This window comes from Macrobrachium nipponense, chromosome 33 (genome assembly GCF_015104395.2).
Source record: "Macrobrachium nipponense isolate FS-2020 chromosome 33, ASM1510439v2, whole genome shotgun sequence".
NCBI lineage: Eukaryota > Metazoa > Arthropoda > Malacostraca > Decapoda > Palaemonidae > Macrobrachium > Macrobrachium nipponense.
In genome coordinates, this window is record NC_087219.1 from 9,939,665 (window position 1) to 9,960,296 (window position 20,632).

A 20,632-nucleotide genomic window follows, 5' to 3' on the forward strand; every position below is an offset into this window, starting at 1 on the left:
AGAGGAGATCTTGCGTCAGTAGAGGATGATGACATGATGGAGTATTCAAGCGAAAACACTGACGATTCAGAGGAGGAAAGCGATATTGAAGAGACGAAGACAGGGTGCTGAAGATCCTGGAAAATGAGGAGAGTATGGTATCCAGTTTTGATCAGACTGGCCTTGACGCACACACGTGCAGTCTTGATTTAATCAAAACCCTATATTTCATACCAATTTTGTAACAGAAAATAAATCTTGTAATCTGTGTATATTGTTTGTTTTACCTTCATGTGATTATATAAGGTAGTTTCTTCATATAGGCACTAGTTTCATAACTAGAAGTGGGTTGCTATGAATCGTTGTCAATATAATTTTGAACTTTGGTACAATAATAACAGAGCAATGAAACAATAAAATTTCGTACAATAATAACAGTATAATGAGAGAATTAAAGTTTAGTACACTAATATAGTAGCAAATTACTAGCCAAGGTGTTGGGAGCCTCTACTGAACTACGTCATTAAAACCTCTCGGTTCTACATTCACCATCTGAGTGTAGTATACATATATATTCTCTCTCTCTCTCTCTCTCTCTCTCTCTCTCTCTCTCTCTCTCTCTCTTTCATAAACATACAAAATATATGTGTGTGTGTGCTTGTGATTTTGTATGCTTATGAGAGAGAGAGAATGTATATTTGTACCACACTCAGATGGTGAATGTAGAACTGAGAGGATTCAATGGCATAGTTCAGTATAAAACAAATTATGTGACATTAAAGTGTATTTAAAGACATTAAAAAAATCCACTAAATTAGCGTGCAAACGTCTTTGTACTCCACCAATGTTTATCAGTGTCTACAAGGGCTTGCGGTTATAAAAACAAACTTTAAACCGTGCCTCATGATGCCTTTGATAGAAGGCAGTGGAACAGAAGGCGCATCAGGCAACTACTGACCCATTAATGTAGGGATAATGGTGGGAAAGAAGATTGCTTAGCAGTGTGTAGTACGTAGTAGGTAAAGAAATATCGTTAAAGAAGAAGAAAATAAAATCAGAGTAATTGTGAACACGTCCTTCTGCCACTGCCCTTGACTTACGTAACACTACTATTCCTTCGAACAACCACCACCTCAGCAGTGACGTGGGACACTCGAGTAACTGTCGTGGACTTAATTCACTGCTTAGGCCATTAAAGTTCCTTAGGACGTTTCTGTTTGTAGAATGAACCCGATTTTATCCACAGAGACATTTTTCGGTACCCTGTGCAATACAATCCTAAACATCTTATAAACGATCTCATAACTTATCTCTTAATTATAAAGGATTCGTTCAAAATCGTCGCTCGTGGAATTGTACAGAAAGTACCCACTTCTCCTTCCAAAATATTTTCAGTAACCATGAAAACTCATTGCTCAACAAATCCCCCAAAGCATTGCCTTCATGCAAACCTCAGGACTTCTTGGATATCCTCCTAAATTTATCGGTCTCACAGTCCATGTTAGCATAAGATTATGAAGTCTTTAATACAATTTTAAAGCTGTCAATTACACCCCACAGAAATACTATAGAGACCAAAAAATTGTTTTCCAAGAATCAAGGCTCCTTAAGCGAGGGTAGTTCAAAGGATTTCCAACTGTAAATAAGAATCGCTTGTCAATACGATGCATTCTACTGATAGATATTGATTAATTCAATTTGTTGGTAAAGAGAACTGTTTTATTGTTAGGAGAATATTTGCATACATAGATTATTTATACAAAATTACTCGTGTATGTGTGTGTGAGTACACACACACGCACACAACCACACACACACACACATATATTCATATATATATATATATATATATATTATATTATATATATATATATATATAATAATGTTATATATATATATATATATATATATACATATATATATATGTATTATATATATATATATATATATATATAGTAATATATATAGTATATATATATATATATATATATATATATATATATATATATTTATGTGTGTGTGTGTGTGTATGTATGTAAGTATATAGTGTACAAACACACACACACGAGAAAGTTTGTTTAAATTATCTATGTATGCAAATATTCTCCTACCAATAAAACAGTTCTCTTTACCAACAAATTGAATTTATCAGTAGAATGCATCGTATTGACAAGAGATTCTTATTTACAGTTGGAAATCCTTAAAACTGCTCTCGCTTAGGGAGCTTTGATTCTTGGAGAACAATTTTTTGGTCTCTATGGAATTTCTGTGGGGTGTAATTGACAGCTTTAAAATTGTATTAAAGTCTTCATAATTATTTACTAACATAGACTGTAACACTGAGAAATTTAGTAAGATATCCAAGAAGTCCTGAGGTTTGCATGAAGGCAATACTTTAGGGATTTGTTGAGCAATGAATTTTAATAGTTACTTAAAAATCTTTGGGAGAAAAAGTGGGTACTTTCTGTACGATTCCACGAATGACGATTTTGAACGAATCCTTTATAATTAAGAGATGAGTTATGAGATAATTTATAAGATGTTTAGGATTGTATTGCACAGGTTACCGAAAAAGGTCTCTGAGGATAAAATCGGGGTCATTCTACCAACAGAAACGTCCTAAGGAACTTTAATGGCCTACGCAGTGAATTAATTCCATGACAGTTACTCGAGTGTCCAACCTCACTGCTGAGGTGGTGGTTGTTCGGAGGATTAGCAGTGTTACTTAAGTCAAGGGCAGTGGCAGAAGGACGTGTTCACAAGTACTCTGATTTTATTTTCTTCTTCTTCTTCTTCTTCTTCTTCTTTAACGATATTTTTTTTTACCTACTACGTACAACACACTGCTAACCAATCTTCTTCTTTACCGCCGTTATCCCTACATTATGGGGTCGGTTGCCTGAGGCACCTTCTCTTCACTGCCTTCTATTAAAGGCATCATCAGGCAAGGTTTAATGTTTGGCGAAGTGTGTTTTTACGACCGCATGCCCTTGCAGACACTAATAAACAATGGTGGAGTACAAAGACGTTAGCACGTTAATTTAGTGGATTTTTTTATAGGGCGATCGTCGTCAGATCTAACCTTGTAAACCTGACATGCGTAATTTCTTACTGCATTCCACCTGGCAGGCCTTCATCTATGTCCTCACCTCACGATTTTCAGCACAGAAAAGAGGAACCATAATAAGACGAGCAATGTGTGTAATATGTTTTTAAATACAATTTAATGTCATATGCTTTGTTTTACAACAACCACATCGCACTGCAAGAACGTTCAGAGAATTCCAGCCTCTATCAAACTGAGCATACCTACTTCGAAAGGGTTCAAAATGTTACATTTCATATGTCTCACAGAAGTTAATCTTTTGTTGACTTTCACAAGACCCGTGTTTTGTTGCATTTATTTAAACATCCATGGAAAATTTTACAACTGTGGGTAATATTAACATAGCACAACTGGCACAATGATTGAGTGATTGAATCTATATCATATTATCCGGTGTTACAGGGTAGCCTAAATACCTCATAACCTTTGGTATAATCAAGAGGTTTTTTTTTTTTTTTTTTTTTTAATTACGATAACTGTAAGTCATAAAATATTAGGTATGCACGATGTATTACATGCCCCACGGGAAACTATTATGCTGATACCCTGCATTTAGTTAAATAAGAGTGAACAACAATATAATGTCATGGTGGTAACTATTTACAATGGAAGATCACATGACCAGCAGCTTACAATATAATTCTGATACACTACATTATTATATAATAAACATAAATCTACAACAATCTACTATCATGGTAGTAAACTGCATCATATAACTTTATAAAAAGTTAACAATGGCGTTATGGAATGGCGTTTTCATAGCAAGTTAAGGAGCTATTTTCTCGCGGTTTCATAATGAGCCTCAAGCCATTCCGCCGTCTCCTTGATCCCCTGACGGAGCGGCGTGAACTTGTAGTCCGGCAAATACTTCCTCAGCTTACTATTGCTCGCCGTCTTCTTGATCTGGCCGTCGGATTTCGAGGAGTCGTATTGGACCTCATCCTTGAGGTCGAAGGCCTCTTTGACCATCTCGGCCACCTCTTGCACTGACACCTCGTCTTCCTTGTCGACTGGAGGTAGAATAGAATAGTTTTCTCTGTTAAATCGGGTCGCCACACTTCTCTGGACGTTGGGTTATTGCTATATGAAATTTTGAAGTGCCTATGCATTTTGGAGCCAGGTCTGGTCACAAATGCGTCAAAAATAACTACTGGTCTCCTTTTTATAATAAGACTGAATATGATGGGCGTGTTGAAAAGTACGGTCCTTTGAATGACAATTTATCTAAATGCAATGTAGTATTCAAGCGGAGAGTTTTGCCTGCTAATTAATATCCATTACTACAATTACTGGTACAACCAGTATGGTGAGAAGAAACTTTCCTTTCATTGACACTTCATGTAAAGAAACTGTGGTATTTAAGCTGATATGTTTGGCTACTAAGTAATAGCTATATCTACAATCACCGGTGCAACAAGTAACATACTATTACCGCTGACAAAAATAGTTATTCCCACCTGAAAGAATTATCGGATCGATCTCATCATACTCCCTCAAAGTCCACATGATTAACTTCGCCAGATCGATCGAGTAGATGAACTGTCTACGAGGTGTTCCCGTTCCACAGACAGTGAAAGGGATGTTTTTGTGCTTCGCGAGGTAGCCCTGATGAGGAATAAGTACCAGTTACTCAGATGTTTTCATTCAGAGTACACACACACACACACACATAGCCGATTGGACTTAGTCGGAAATGGCTGCTTAAACAAATGATAATAAAAAATAAACACACACACACACGCACACACACACACACACACACATATATATATATATATATATATATATATATATATATATATATATATATATGCATATATATATATATATATATATATATATATATATATATATATATATATATATATATATATATATATATATATTAGGTGAAACCACTGGGAAAATTTAAAAAAAGGAATGACAGAGTGCCAAGTACTGTCGTGTATTTAAGACATCTTCGGGGCACAAAGACGTGTTAATTACACGAAAGTACTTGGTACTCTGTCTTTTCTTTTTTAAATTTTCCCAGTGGCTTTAGCTAATAAACAAAATCACATGCCTACTTTTTGTGATTTCTTAGTATATATACATATATATTATATATATATATATATATATATATATATATATATATATATATATATATATATATATATAAACATAAATTGGAGTTTGATTTAAACAGCTGCACTTGGGACAGCTGTAGTAAATTTGTCCACATGTGCAACTCTAACAATGAATTAGATGCAAAGAATTATTGGCTGAAAGGTCGTCGTCTTTAACGCTAAATTCTAAAATTTAAAGCTTTTCGAATTTGAACTAATCAAATTCGAAAAGCATTAAATTTTAGAATTTATCTTTAAAGACGACGACCTTGCAGCCCATAATTCTTTGCATCTGATTCATTGTGAGAGTTGCACATGTGGACAAATTTACTACAACTGTCCCAAGGGCAGCCATTTAAATCCTCGTGTCCTAGAGGTTAGGAGGACCATGATTTTAAGCTGCGTTACTAAGCATAAATTAAGAGTATGTAAATGGATATAGTAGACCTCCCAAAACCACATGTGAATGGATGGCTTTATTTACAAATTGTTGGTGTCTCTCTTGTTGTTTTCAAAAGCATGGATTTTGTTTTTAAACTGGAACTTCGACAGACACCAAATTCTGCTGGAAGAGACATCCCTTACAACCTGGGGTGATTGCAAAATTTTCAGGGGAACAAAGGCTGAAGATTCATTGGCTTTCTCTGATTTTAAAAATGGTGTGGTTGCTGACTGTATGATAGAGAGATTGAGGCACCCAAAAATGAAATAACATCATAACTTTGGCCCCACGCTGTCATTCTTTGATGGCCACCCATCCTATAGATGGTCACCCTAGCTGCAAGTCCTTTAGTTCCTATTACTGTACTTCCTTTCATCTTCTCTTTCTTCCATCTTCTTTTCCAGTGTCTCCTAACAATTGATTCATAGTTCAAACCTTTTACTGTCAATATTTATTACAGCGATGCATGACTTCATACGTCCCAGTACTTGGCCTTTGGCCTAAATTCTATATCCAATTCAATTCAGTCCAAGGATGTCAGACCTAGTGCTGCTAAACTTCGCTGATATGTAAGTGTGTTTAAATATTCCCCTCAAGCCCACCACCCTCCAAAAAATGCATTTGAAATCAATCTGATTTACCTTGTGAATTAACCCAGGCATAACGTGACCATCTTCCACGCTGAAGTTGTCGTTGGGCCCATAGATATTTGTGGGTATAACGGAAGTGAAGCGACATCCATACTGCATATTATAAGCTCTGTTCATCACCACAATCATTCTTTTTGCATAGCTGTAGCCGAAATTCGAGTCGTGAGGTGGGCCGTCGTGAATCTGAAAAGAATAAGAATAAATGAATTTAAAGGAAACTCACTGTAGTATGCCTGTTTGATTTTGTTATCTAAAATGTATACTTTAAACAACAAAATCAAACTGGCATACTACTGCTGATCTACTTTCCCAATAAATTAACTAATAAATTAGAGAAAGAAAATATAGAGCATATATGCATAACATGCATATTTATTTGAGTCGGAGTGTGTATGACTTTCGAGTTAACAAGTGATGTTTCCCTCAAAAGCATCCGCTCCCATATCCAGTTCAGGTGCCAGTTGATGCTCGGATGTTGCAGAGAGGTTTCAACACCGCTTTGAAATGCGTTGCATTTTTGCACTACAAATTTTGTGTATCTTTTTGTTGGTTTAATTATCGTTATTGTTTTGTTAAGTATTATTCCTTTTGCGATGCTATTTGTCATGTCTCTTTTTTCGACATAACATAAGCAGTCTGTTCTGTGGATGCTTGCTTATTAAGTCATAAGCCATTTAGGCTTCGGAAATATAAGCTCACTCTTCAGCTCAAGTGACATACTGTTCCTCTTCATAAATGTGCCCATCAAACGAGACAATTAAAATGATTTGGGATCCATTCAGTGACCATACCACTTCATCCTTAAACATCCCCGAACGTGCTCTTCAAGTTCTAGAAAAATGTACTAGAAAAGCCACTTTTCCCACCCATAGGGGCTACATATACATCCAAATAGATGGGGAGTAATGGTGGGCTCTTCCTTTCATTTTCTCTGATAATTTTCATATAGGGGATGTCGAGCAAAGATTATTTGCCAGGAAAGGAGAGCTCTCGATGCATGTGCAGTACACTGACAACATTTTTGTCAGTGCCCACACTCAAGATGAGATATGGCACCCCAGACCCTCCTTCCATACCCATGTTTGTCTCAATTTGACAATTGGATGCAGCCTTCACTATTGCCTCCCCTTTCTTAACATCCTCGTTCAAGATAGGGTGTACAAAACTCCACACAAATCTGAGCATGTGCCTGAATGGAGAGAGTGAGTGCCCCGAGAGATATGAATGCTCTTCTATCAGCGCCTTCGTCAGAAGAGCTCTCTCGCTCTGCTCTTCTTAGGACAAAGCACAGAGCTGGAGCAAGTTGCTCAGGTTCGTTTTAATAATGGACATAAAAATGGTGATAGGGACAAATGCATCAGTAGAGTTGTGGATAGATGCTAGCAACAGGAACCTCCCCTTGCCTCCAACCCCCTCCCCCCACCCCCGACACCCCTGATGAAATCATACCTCTTCTATAGAGGCATATTCCACAATGAATATAAAAAAAGCCGAGAGCGCCCTAAAGTCCATCATCGGGGAATACCTGAAATATGTTCCCTGGTGAACTCTACGGGATCATCCCTGTGTTCCACTGCTTTCTGTGTTGTATTATTTATAGAGAATAAACATTGGTGTACCCATGCTTTTGATGTATTTCTCTCTACTAAATTATTGCTCAATATTAAAGTAGGAGAGAAGAATAATCATACATAAAACTGATAAGACTGTATTGAAATAATTTTATTCCTGCTGCCATCCTGTCTAAGAGGATATTATTATTATTATAATTATTTTATTTTATTTGTTTATTTATTTTTGTATTGTTTTTATTTTTATTTATTTATTTTTTGTCTATCACAGTCCTCCTATTCGACTGGGTGGTTTTTACAGAGAAGGGTTCCGGGATGCATCATGCTTCCTTAGGAGTCCATCACTTTTCTCAGTGTGTGTGCTTTTTCTAGGAGCACACTCTTCTGCATGAGTCGTGGTGCTACTTCGGTATCTAGTTTTTCCAGGTTCCTTTTCAGGGATCTTGGGATCTTGCCGTTATTATTATTATTATTATTATTATTATTATTATTATTATTATTATTATTATTATTATTATTATTATTATTATTATTATTATTATTATTATTATTATTATTATTATTATTATTATTACCCGTGGAATCGAAATAAAGAGATAAATTGTCTAAAATGGGGAACTTGCAGAACAGTGAATCTTAAACCGCCAGGTGAATTTCTTCTTTTCAAACTCATATAAACACACACAAACTTTTAAACTCATTTTGATGTCTCTCACCATTGTTTCATTGATGGGGTAAGTCGTATCGTCAGGGAAAATGCAGGTGGAGAGGCACGAGACGACCTTTTTCACTCCCATCTCCTTACAACACTGGAGGACGTTGTCATTGATGCGAACGTTGAAAATCTTTTTGAAAAAAAAGAAGTGTTTGGTTACATCATTATATAAAGTTTCAGCTGGCTGAGAAGGAACACAGGTTACACTATATTTTTTAAAGAAAAATGCAGCTCAGCAACAAGGCACAAACAGAAAATAGATGTTTCAAGAATCTTGAAAACAAATGCTAAAATAATGAGGATAACATGTTCTAGCCAATTGGTGGGGAAAAAAATATAACTAGGGCTTCAGTTTCTGATTCAAACTAAAAATTAGCATATCAAATCAAATTGAAAACATTTTAATCATAAGCTACAGGTTCCAAATGAAAGATCAAAATTCGTCATATGTCTTTGATGATTATTAAAATCTTCATTAGCATTAAAAAAAAATCAAAGCAATTTAGATGACACCAGATTCCAAATTAAAGATAAAAACTGGTCACATGTCTTTGATAATTATCAAAATCTTCATTAGCATTACAAATAAAATAATAAAAAATTGAAATGACACTTGAGTGAATAAATATAATTGATATGAAATGTTGATCTAACTATCGTCTAACTAATACAGATTCGAAACACGTTCAAAAACTCACCAAAAAGTCACAGTTAACCTTCAGGTGTTTGTACAATCCTCCAACCATGGCAGCCAGATGGACAACGTGAGTCGGTTTGTATTCTTTAAAGATGGCCCGGGTTTCCTCAAGATCCCTAGAAAAGTGATGCTGATCAGTTATTTTTCTGAAAATATCCCTGTGGGTATACTGCTGGCAAACTGCTGGTCTTCTCATCAACAAATTTGAGCAACATCATGCTATCATGCTTTGCAAATACAGTGATAGATAACAGGCAAGGAAAATGGAATAATTCCCACTTACAGATATCAACATTTTTGAAGAGGGTATTTGAATTATGTTGTAGGCCAGTACAAAGTAGCCTACTTCACCAGTGGCCCTTGCACATAAGTGGCAGAAGAGGGCATCTTCAACAGAATCCAGAACTACCCCATATACCCTCATTTCATATAGGATAAAGTTGTCAATATAGAACTTTAAGTTCTTTGAAGCCTTAGGATATAATTTTTAGGTTGCTTATGACCCCCAAATTAACTGGAAGAGATACGCCTCTGGGACTGCTCTTTCTTCAGTGAATAAGTTATCCAAACTTCATGAGGGTACTCCACTGCAGTCTATATATAACATGTCGACTGACCATGTATTTTTCCACAGGCATAATTTCAGCACAAAAAAAAACTGTAAATTTCATTTTTCAACAGATAAAGAAAAGCAATAACTTAACAAAAATATTCAAATGAATGAATACAAGCTAAGAAAAAACCCAGTATATTTATGATCTGCCATCAACAGAGAAGATTGTTAGACAGAGAAGGTAAATAAGGTACTCACTGCTAATCAAATATAAATATTTTGACGTGATAATAATCATCGACACCATCACTCACCTCAGATCAGCATCTTTGGAGGCCAAGAAAATCCATTTCTCATCAGAACGGTTCTCTTCCTCGGAAACTTTCTTGATGGCTTGTCCGACCAGGCCAGAACCCCCTGTGACCAAAATCACCTTATGCTTGCTTATTCCATTCATTTCTGAGCTGAAAAAATCAAAACAAATTACTTACCAGAAGTAGTAATTCACTTTTCATGTAATGTTCTAAATACACCAGGAAGTAAACGGTTTTTTCATTGAATGCTAACCTGTATTCAATGCTTGTGGTGATGGTATATATATATATATATATATATATATATATATATATATATATATATATATATATATATATATATATATATATATATATATATATTGGCATGTCCAAGCCTTCTTTTTTATCTCCCTTTCATCATCATCATCTTATCTACTATGGAACCTCCTTTATTGGCCTATGGTATTATTTCTAACTTGATTCCACTTTCTGGGACATAATACTTAATTTAAAGCTTTATTCTCATATTGCTAAATATTTTAGATGTAATTGTCGTATAATGCCAGGGTTCATTTTTTTTATAGCATTGCAGCCTGATAGATTTAAGCGTTCTCATTCTTTTGTATGCAGTTTCAAGCTAATTAATATCCAAAACTTATTCAGACTTTCCCGGTGTTTTATTTATTTTTTTCACATCTTTCACTAAATGAAAACGCAAAAGAACGAGTTTTGGATATCATTGTTGCTAAACATTTGAAAGATTCGACAGAATTTATCCTTTTCTCATCTAACAGTGTTTCTTCCATTAGCGCAGACTCTATCCTCATAACTTCTGCTTCTCATATATTCATTTTTGAGTCTCAGATCTCTAGAGAAATTATACAAGTTTGTCAATTCATTTTTGAATCTTGTATCTCTAGATATATGATATATTCTGTTATTCTAGTTTATAAATCTTGTGATGTTTGGTTGATTAAAAATGCACAAACTCCTTCATTTAAGTCTTAAGTCTGTTTAGTTTACAATCTTTACCTTAATCAAAGACCTCTCTTCCATTTTCGATGCCCCCTGGATTTTCTTAATTTTGGGAAAGGTAGTCAACAAAGTTTAGATATTATTGTCATGTAGTATTCTACTATTTGTCGCTAATTCACTTGACGAGACCACATCAACATTTATTTTGCATTTATTCATTGATAATATCAATTAGCTATAAATGATTTATTGGAAAGCCTTAACGACACATGATAATCCATATTACTGCTTTGTGGACGTCAACTTAATGAAAACCATGAGGAGATTTTCTAATTCCAAACACTGCTGCATAATATGCTACAATAAGGATTTGTTCCGTGGAACTCCTGGCTTTCTAATGCCAGCTCGTCCATGTCTGATCTTTGATCTTTCTTTTTTTTATCACGTTCTCTCTCCAGCCTATTGAAAATGAAAATGCTGAATATCTTTATTGCAGCGGACGAATGCAACTTCTCCAAAGTAAACATATTCAATCGTGGTCTTTCTTCGCACTCGAAACTGAGACTATTTGGCTCATAATGTGTTTGTACGGCTTCAGGTAGAAGTTCCTCTTATTCTAAACAGGTGAATTGGTTACATTCAAGATATCTTGATGTCTTTGCGTGCCAGTAGGTACCCTTCACATTGTGATGTAAATTCAAATAATTCTTTATCAGTATTTGATCAATTGTTTTCTTATCAGGCATATTAGTGTTATCTATATTCATAAAAATTTCCGTCATTGCTTGAAAATTAGTCCAATGCCTTACAGTTCATATGAAAAAAAAACTGGTATTCTAATCTAGGATAGGCTATAAGACCCAGGAAATGCTGCGCAGGGTAGAGTATTCGAATATCCAGTAACGAATGATCGTAAAATCAGATGAAACCAGTTGGGGATTTCGAAATCCATGTCCGAAGCGTTTGTTAGTCATCGCACACTGCGCCACTTTTTATAGTTTCACTAACTATTACATTGCCAGCATAGGTGTGACTCTTTTGCTAAGCGATGAGCTCACTTGCTCACACAAACGTCAATGTAGATTTCTTTTCCGAACAGTTCCTCTCAACAAGCCTTATACATACATACTACATACACATATATATATATATATATATATATATATATATATATATATATATATAGATATATATATATATATATATATATATATATATATATATATATATATGAATAATTATCACATTCAACCATGATTCATTTATATATCATTCGAGCTACAAATGTCCTTAATATCTAAATTCACTCTACCTCGGAATTGATATATTTTCATACATGTACCGAAGGGGAATTGGATAGCGTCACTGTCTGTCCTGATTTCGTTCCCGTCCACTTGGACGGTGGTTCGATCCCATGGGGGGACGAAATTATTATAAACTAAAACAAAAATTCCCCTTTCGGTATCATATATGAAAATATATCAATTCCGAGGTAGAGTGAATGTAGATATTAAAGGACATTTGTAGCTCGAATGATATATATATATATATATATATTATTATATATAATATATATATGTATATATTATATATATATTGTTGTGTGTGTGTGTGGGTGGTGTGTGTGATATATAGTATATAATACTATTATATATATATATATACATATATATATCTATATATATATATATATATGGTGGTGTTTGTGTGGTGTGTGTGTGTGTATCACATATATATATATATATATATATATATATCTATATATTATATATATAATATATATATATGGTGTGGTGTGTGGTGTGTGTGTGTGTGTGTTTTTGTGTGTGTGTGCGTGTGTGTATTAGGATTGTGTGTGTGTGCGGCACACAGTACCAATATTATCCATCTCTAGATAATAGACTTACTTATGGCAGATGACACGAAAATCGTTGACTCATGATAAATCTTTTCCTATGTGAATCCACACCTGTTGCGTTTCCTCTCTCTCTCTCTCTCTCTCTCTCTCTATCTCTCTCTCTCTCTCTCTCATCATGACAATCAAATAACCTAAGGGTTCAAAGGATCGACAGACGCGAACTTTTGATTCAGACTTCGATTCATATATATATATATATATATATATATATATATATATATATATATATATATATATATATATATATATATATAGAGATAACATACAAGAAATGACAGGCCGTATTGAGACCTTCTGCCTGTCATTGTCTTTTGGCATTCACTTAGAAACTGAAGTCACAAGCATCCACTCTGATTTAATAAGCACATATTTACATATATATATAATATATATATATATATATATAATATATATATATATATATATATATATATATATATATATATATATATATATATATATATCTATATCTATATATATATATATATATATAATATATATTATATATATAATATATATATAATATATATATATATATACTATATACATCTATATCTGATCTATTATATATATATATTATATATATATATATATATATACTATATATCATATATATATTATTTATACATATATATATATATATATATATATATATATATATATATATATATATATATATATATATATATATATATATATATGAGTAATATGTATATATTGATATACGTACATACATACATATATAGCACATGCATATAACTCTTCTTGTTCATATTCGTGATAACACACCAGGTGTATTAGATAACCCCCTTTCAAAAAACACACAAAAAAAAGAACAGGTGCAGCACGAGGGACGGTGTTTTCCTCCAGCTGATGTCAGTGGTGTCTACTATTTTTTATGGCGTCACTATGAATTAATATTACTCGCCGTCTGTGGAATGAGGAGCTCATAGGAATATCAGGGATAGAAAAAAAAGACAGTCATAAATGCAAAAAAAAAATTCATTTCACGCCGAATTTCGCTTACCATTAGACAACAGATACGTTTCGCACATTTATATCTACGTACAAATGTCAAACTCTCATTCAGCGCCGAATTTCGCTTATCATTTAAATAATAAATTTGTTAACATTTTTTTTTTTATTCATGTAAACATTTCAGCGCTTGACACTTCATACGAGATTGTATTTGAGATATCTAGCGAGTAATAATTGAAGGGAGCAGAAAAATGAATCAGAGGATGTAATCATAGATGATAAAAATGTTGAATGCTTTGCGTTGCACACCAGATGAGAAATCGATAGGGATATCATTGACAGGGTCATTCAAGATATCGATAATGAATTTAAATACCATATATTGCTCAAGGCGTTAATGCGACAACAGTTTGAACTATTAAGAAACATAGTATTTAAAACAGTAAATAAGTATATATAATCTTAAATGTAATTTTCTCTTATTAGGCAATATAGCACTTTTTGATTGTTTGGCTTCAAGTCTCTGGTCTGAGAGCAACTCTTTTTCTTTAAGCTGTAAGTCTTTGTAGAATATTTTTTCGACACAATCTAGTTCTCTGTACAGCATATAATGTTGTAGGAAACTCTCAGGCAGGGCCCATGAAACTCGCAGCGACGCCATGTCAGACTTTTTAACCTTAAATAAAATAAAAGCCAATGAGGCTAGAGGGCTGCAATTTTTTATGTTTGATGATTGGAGGATGGTTCATCAAGATACCAATTCGCAGTCCTTTAGCCTGAGTTATTTTTAAGATCTAAGCCCTGACAGAAAAAGTGCGGACGGACGGATAAATAGCCATCTCTATACTTTTCTTTTTACAGAAAACTGATAAAAGAAAACAAAAAAAAATTTTCAGGCGGGTTTCTAATCTTGAGATGACCCCTCGCACTACCATAGGTATTAATGAGGATAAGTTGTTTCAGGTTTCTTTGTTAGCTGGGTTCTTTAGCTGTCTGGAGGCTGAAGACTTCATGGGAAGTTATGGCCACGTCATCAACTGACAGCGCAGCTAAAAACTCTCGTGTAATGTGGAGGAGGGATTGAGTTTTTTGGGTGTGTGGCGGGGGGGGGGGGATGGAGGGGCGAGGCTGAAGATCCATATCACAGATATTGTTCTACTGATGGCTGCCAGTAGTATATTTTTTTCTACTGCTTTACAAAGAAGCAAAACTTGATTTTTCATCAGGCTCGTGAGATCCAAATTGATTCCCGACACTCACTCGACCTCTCGAAAGGTGTTCGTGACGACGAAGAGCTGAGAAAGCAAAAGCCGGTATTTTCAGGTTCCTTTGGCGAGGTCGATGTTTCCTTACTTATGGTTCCTAGCGTGAATCTAGGAATCAATGGTTCCTAGCGTTAATCTAGGAATCAATGGTTCCTAGCGTGAATCTAGGAATCAATGGTTCCTAGCGCGAATCTAGGAATCAATGGTTCCTAGCGCGAATCTAGGAATCAATGGTTCCTAGCGTGAATCTAGGAATCAATGGTTCCTAGCGTTAATCTAGGAATCAATGGTTCCTAGCGTTAATCTAGGAATCAATGGTTCCTAGCGCGAATCTAGGAATCAATGGTTCCTAGCGCGAATCTAGGAATCAATGGTTCCTAGCGCGAATCTAGGAATCAATGGTTCCTAGCGTGAATCTAGGAAACAATGGTTCCTAGCGTGAATCTAGGAATCAATTGTTCCTAGCGCGAATCTAGGAATCAATGGTTCCTAGCGTGAATCTAGGAATCAATGGTTCTTAGCGCGAATCTAGGAATCAATGGTTCCTAGCGTGAATCTAGGAATCAATGGTTCCTAGCGTGAATTTAGGAATCAGGCGTTGAAAGTACTCGAGTGTTGATTAAAATACGGTGTAAATACTTACAAGTAAACAAGTTATACTTGGTAGTAAAATACGATGTAAAAACTTACAAGTAAACAAACAAGTTATATTTAACAATTTTGTGGGTTTCTTTGTCCATCTCCAGAAGAAAACTGAAAGAAGTTTTTGTGTTTGGTTCAACAGAATTTTATGTGAGAACGATTCCACTATTGCTGAATGAAATATATAGATAAATGATAATCAGTAAGGGATTGGGGATGTCTGTGAGGTATACGTACAGGTATCACGAACCTAGGGGCACTGGGACAAATGGTAGTTGGTTAGCGTTAGACGACCATCTTTTAGTGAAGAACGTCCCAAGAGCCAACAAATATACTTAGACCGTGGCACCAACACTCACCCCACTCACTTGAGTTTCTCAGCACTATTAGCAAAAGGGGAATTGTATGCTGGTTGGATTTCCTGTTGTCTGGTTGATCTACAGAGAAATATAATAAAGATACAGATGCAACGATGCTTAAGAATAAACTAATCCTATATTGCAACATAGATTTCATCACTGCTAGAAATAAGCAGCACATTTTTTGAACGGTTGAAACGATAGAGCAATCTGGAGAATATATGGCGGTAGGTTAATGCAATTGTTGATGCCATATTGCCCTTGCATGCGAAAGGAAATTCTCAAAACCTCCCAGAGGTAAAGAAAAAAAATATTTACCTCTGCTGGCCTGAAGATTCCAACAGTCCACTTCTGGCTAGTTATCCCCATGAATGCCTTAGTACAATTCAGGAACGGAGATTAATGCAATGGCCGATACTGTATTGACTACCTATTGCCCTTGCATGTGAAAGAAAATTCTCAAAACCTCCCAGATATAAAAAAAAAATAAAAAAATAAAAAATATTCACCTCTGCTGGCCTGAAGACAGTCTCCATGAATGCCTTAGGACAATTTAGGAGCGTCTTTATGTAAAACCAACAACCACCCTTACATAATTTTTCAATTAGCAAAATCATTTGTTATGCAACCAATGGACTTAACAAATTCTGTAGCTGTGAAAAATACGTGGAAAGCTATTCCAGTAACTTTCGCTTCTGACGTAGTTAAAAAATTGGCCAAATCTTCATTACCTGTTTGTGGTCTGTGGCTGATGGATATTTCGCTCCAAATCAGTACCTCCAACTTTGAGATGAAGCTCGCTACCGCAATGGCTTACCTCACCTTTTTTCTTGCTGCGTTGAGTTTACACTGGGAAAAAAACGTGCCCGTGCAGGTGTTTACAGTGCTCGGATCTTCCTAAAAAAACATATGCTGCTGTACGCGAGCACTTGTTAATATATCAGCCAGTAGTATCCAGTATTTTGTGGCAACAACGAGAATAACCTTGTAATCCTGACAAGTGTATGTGTAAATCATGAGTTTTTTGTGGTGTGCATATATTTAAGAAAAATTAATATACATTGACCTCTATATATCATTTATTTGTTTATATATCTATTTATTTAATTATTTGTCGATTATTTTTACCTATTTATTTATTTAGACAAGGTACCTGACAAGAAGGACGTTGATTACCCTAGTGCCAGAGTTTTCCTCTCTATTTCCAGTCAGAAGCAGTCTATGCATTTAATACCTTAGTACCAGAGTTTTCCCCTCTACTCCCAGCCAGAAGCACTCGAGCGATCTCCACATTTATATTTTTATTACTTTAATAAGAAATCACTGACGTCTTGGACGCAATATCTTGAAAGATATTTTGCCTTAAAACAAAACTCGTAACTGAACAGCCTCCCAGGGGAAGTCGTGACATTAAAACTTCCAAATTTGAAGCGAAGGTGCAATACGTTACTACTCTAATAATATGCCTGTATTTTGATACATTTTTATCTCTGTTAATATATCAATTTATCTTTTTTCTTCTTCTCTAATATGTAGGGTCTCTTCATTTTTATATTTCCCTTGACCTCGTCTTGCTTCTTCCTAATGAACATCATATTCTTTGGAACCTTGAGTTTTAAGTCAATGGCCCTTGTGGTGGGCTTGTTCCATATGAATAGGTTTCATCTTCTGAACAGCAACAACAACAACAACAACAACAATAACATTAATAATAATAATAATAATAATAATAATAATAATAATAATAATAATAATAATAGTGCTATTTGGGATTCAGTTCACGAATATAACAAAAACAACAACGACAACAACATCAACAACAACAACAACAACAATAGCAACAGCAACAACAACAACAGCAACAGCAACAACAACAACAACAACAATAATAATAATAATAATAATAATAATAATAATAATAATAATAATAATAATAATAATAATAATAATAATCCTAGAAACCCTCCGTTAGCCATAAGATCTTGCCATTTGGGATTCAGTTCACGAATATTACAGAACCATTTGAACTTGGTGCCAGCAACTGATCTCACCGTAAAATGACTCCTAACACCTGGGTTATCTGCCTGGTTAAAAAAAAAAATCTTAGATGATGAAAAGAGTAATGAATTATTTTTATCGATATTGAATCGAAAACACTACTTGCAGTTGTACTACTGATCATATTTTCAGATTTAGAGGTTAAAAAAATTAGCATTTTAAACTTTTTATTTTTTTTTTTTTCTATTTTATTATTATTATTATTATTATTTTTCCCCTCTATTACAGTCCTCCAATTCGACTGGGTGGTATTTATAGTGTGGGGTTCCGGGTTGCATCCTGCCTCCTTGGGAGTCCATCACTTTTCTTACTATGTGCGCCGTTTCTAGGATCACACTCTTCTGCATGAGTCCTGGAGCTACTTCAGCCTGTAGTTTTTCTAGATTCCTTTTCAGGGATCTTGGGATTATGCCTAGTGCTCCTATGATTATGGGTACAATTTCCACCGGCATATCCCATATCCTTCTTATTTCTATTTTCAGATCTTGATACTTATCCATTTTTTCTCTCTCTTTCTCTTCAACTCTGGTGTCCCATGGTATTGCGACATCAATGAGTGATACTTTCTTCTTGATTTTGTCAATCAACGTAACGTCTGGTCTATTTGCACATATCACCCTATCTGTTCTGATACCATAGTCCCAGAGGATCTTTGCCTGATCGTTTTCTATCACTCCTTCAGGTTGGTGTTCGTACCACTTATTACTGCAAGGTAGCTGATGTTTCTTGCACAGGCTCCAGTGGAGGGCTTTTGCCACTAAATCATGCCTCTTTTTGTACTGGTTCTGTGCAAGTGCCGGGCATTCGCTTGCTATGTGGTTTATAGTTTCATTTTTCGTATTGCACTTCCTACATATGGGAGAGATGTTATTTCCGTCTATCGTTCTTTGAACATATCTGGTTCTTAAGGCTTGATCTTCTGCCGCTGTTATCATTCCTTCAGTTTCCTTCTTTAGCTCTCCCCTCTGTAGCCATTGCCACGTGTCATCGCTGGCTAGTTCTTTAGTCTGCCTCATGTATTGTCCGTGCATTGGTTTGTTGTGCCATTCCTCTGTTCTGTTTGTCATTCTCCTGTGTCTGTATATTTCTGGGTCTTCGTCTGCTTTTATTAGTCCTTCTTCCCATGCACTCTTTAGCCACTCGTCTTCACTGGTTTTCAGATATTGCCCCAGTGCTCTGTTCTCGATGTTGACGATGTCCTCTATGCTTAGTAGTCCTCTCCCTCCTTCCTTTCGTGTTATATATAGTCTGTCCGCATTTGCTCTTGGGTGTAGTGCTTTGTGTATTGTCATATGTTTCCTGGTTTTCTGATCTATGCTGCAAAGTTCCGCCTTCGTCCATTCCACTATTCCTGCGCTGTATCTGATTACTGGCACTGCCCATGTGTTTATGGATTTTATCATATTTCCGGCGTTGAGTTTTGACTTGAGTATCGCCTTGAGTCTCTGCATATATTCTTTCCTGATCGTGTCCTTCATCTCTTGGTGTTTTATATCCCCTCCTTCCATTATTCCCAGGTATTTGTATCCAGTCTCATCTATGTGTTTGATGTTGCTCCCATCTGGTAGCTTTATCCCTTCAGTTCTTGTTATTTTATTATTATTATTATTATTATTATTTTGGAAGGACACCCTCTCGTAGACAGGTTTAATTAAAAATGGTTGCTGCTTCAGCACTATTACTTAAGTAGAGAGACTTCTCTATTTTTCTGATGACGACTTTCTCAATATTGCTTAGACTGGCGAGCAACGCACCAAAGGGCATAATAAATTCGGTTGAGTCATTTTGGTTTATTATTGGTTATGCAATTCTCTCTCTCTCTCTCTCTCTCTCTCTCTCTCGCTCTCCCTCTCTCTCTCCAACACGACGTTTCGTCCTGATCCACAGGACATTATCCAGTGATGACTGCTGAGGGACTGAATTTCAGTGGTTGTTATTGTTGTTTAAGATTAAGCTGGCTTTATGCCAGCACGGGCTCTTGCTCAAGAGCAGCCCATAGGATTTCAGTGGCAAGTCCTTCTCCTTATATGATGATGTTGCAGGCTCTCCAGTACAGTCTGGAGAACCTCTCCAGCAGGTCGAGTTTTCATTGGTTCCTAGGAAGGTGACTCATACAGCGCGCATTTTCGAGTCTTGCGGACCTTCTCAGGTGGGGAATATCACTAGGAGCCTCGTGATTGGCTTCTACCTGAGTGACGTCACCCCTGGTATTATTATCATAATGTGCTCCACGTCCGGTGTTGTTTGATTCATGCGCGCTGGTACTTTCGTTGGGGGGGAGGGGCGTGGTCGTCTTCACACACGTCGGTATCAAGAG

The 20,632-nt window shown here is 35.5% G+C and overlaps 1 protein-coding gene across 3 annotated transcripts; it reads right to left on the reverse strand.

The window, feature by feature from the left end:
• Positions 1 to 3,186: 3,186 nt before the first annotated feature.
• On the reverse strand, positions 3,187 to 17,149 carry LOC135202937 (GDP-L-fucose synthase-like). 3 transcript variants are annotated; one of them, XM_064232413.1, is made up of 7 exons: positions 17,075 to 17,149; positions 10,139 to 10,288; positions 9,273 to 9,387; positions 8,576 to 8,704; positions 6,280 to 6,471; positions 4,546 to 4,693; positions 3,187 to 4,098 (listed from the first exon to the last, which is right to left on the reverse strand). In XM_064232413.1, the coding sequence occupies exons 2-7, from the start codon at positions 10,279 to 10,281 to the stop codon at positions 3,863 to 3,865; spliced, it is 963 nt and encodes a 320-aa protein (XP_064088483.1). In that variant the 5' UTR covers positions 10,282 to 10,288; positions 17,075 to 17,149; the 3' UTR covers positions 3,187 to 3,862. The 3 variants fall into 3 exon arrangements, with proteins under 3 accessions (XP_064088483.1, XP_064088482.1, XP_064088484.1); XM_064232412.1 differs by having other exon boundaries at positions 16,989 to 17,137; XM_064232414.1 differs by having other exon boundaries at positions 17,080 to 17,100.
• Between the last annotated feature and the right edge of the window lie 3,483 nt (positions 17,150 to 20,632).

Excerpts from the sequence above, each read along its gene's own strand:
- LOC135202937 (XM_064232413.1), bottom strand. The coding sequence starts at position 10,281 with ATGAATGGAATAAGCAAGCATAAGGTGATTTTGGTCACAGGGGGTTCT. Across the intron at positions 6,472-8,575 it reads ACCCCATCAATGAAACAATG|ATTCACGACGGCCCACCTCA; the intron begins GTGAGAGACATC and ends TATTCTTTTCAG. Across the intron at positions 4,099-4,545 it reads CGATCCGATAATTCTTTCAG|TCGACAAGGAAGACGAGGTG; the intron begins GTGGGAATAACT and ends TTCTACCTCCAG.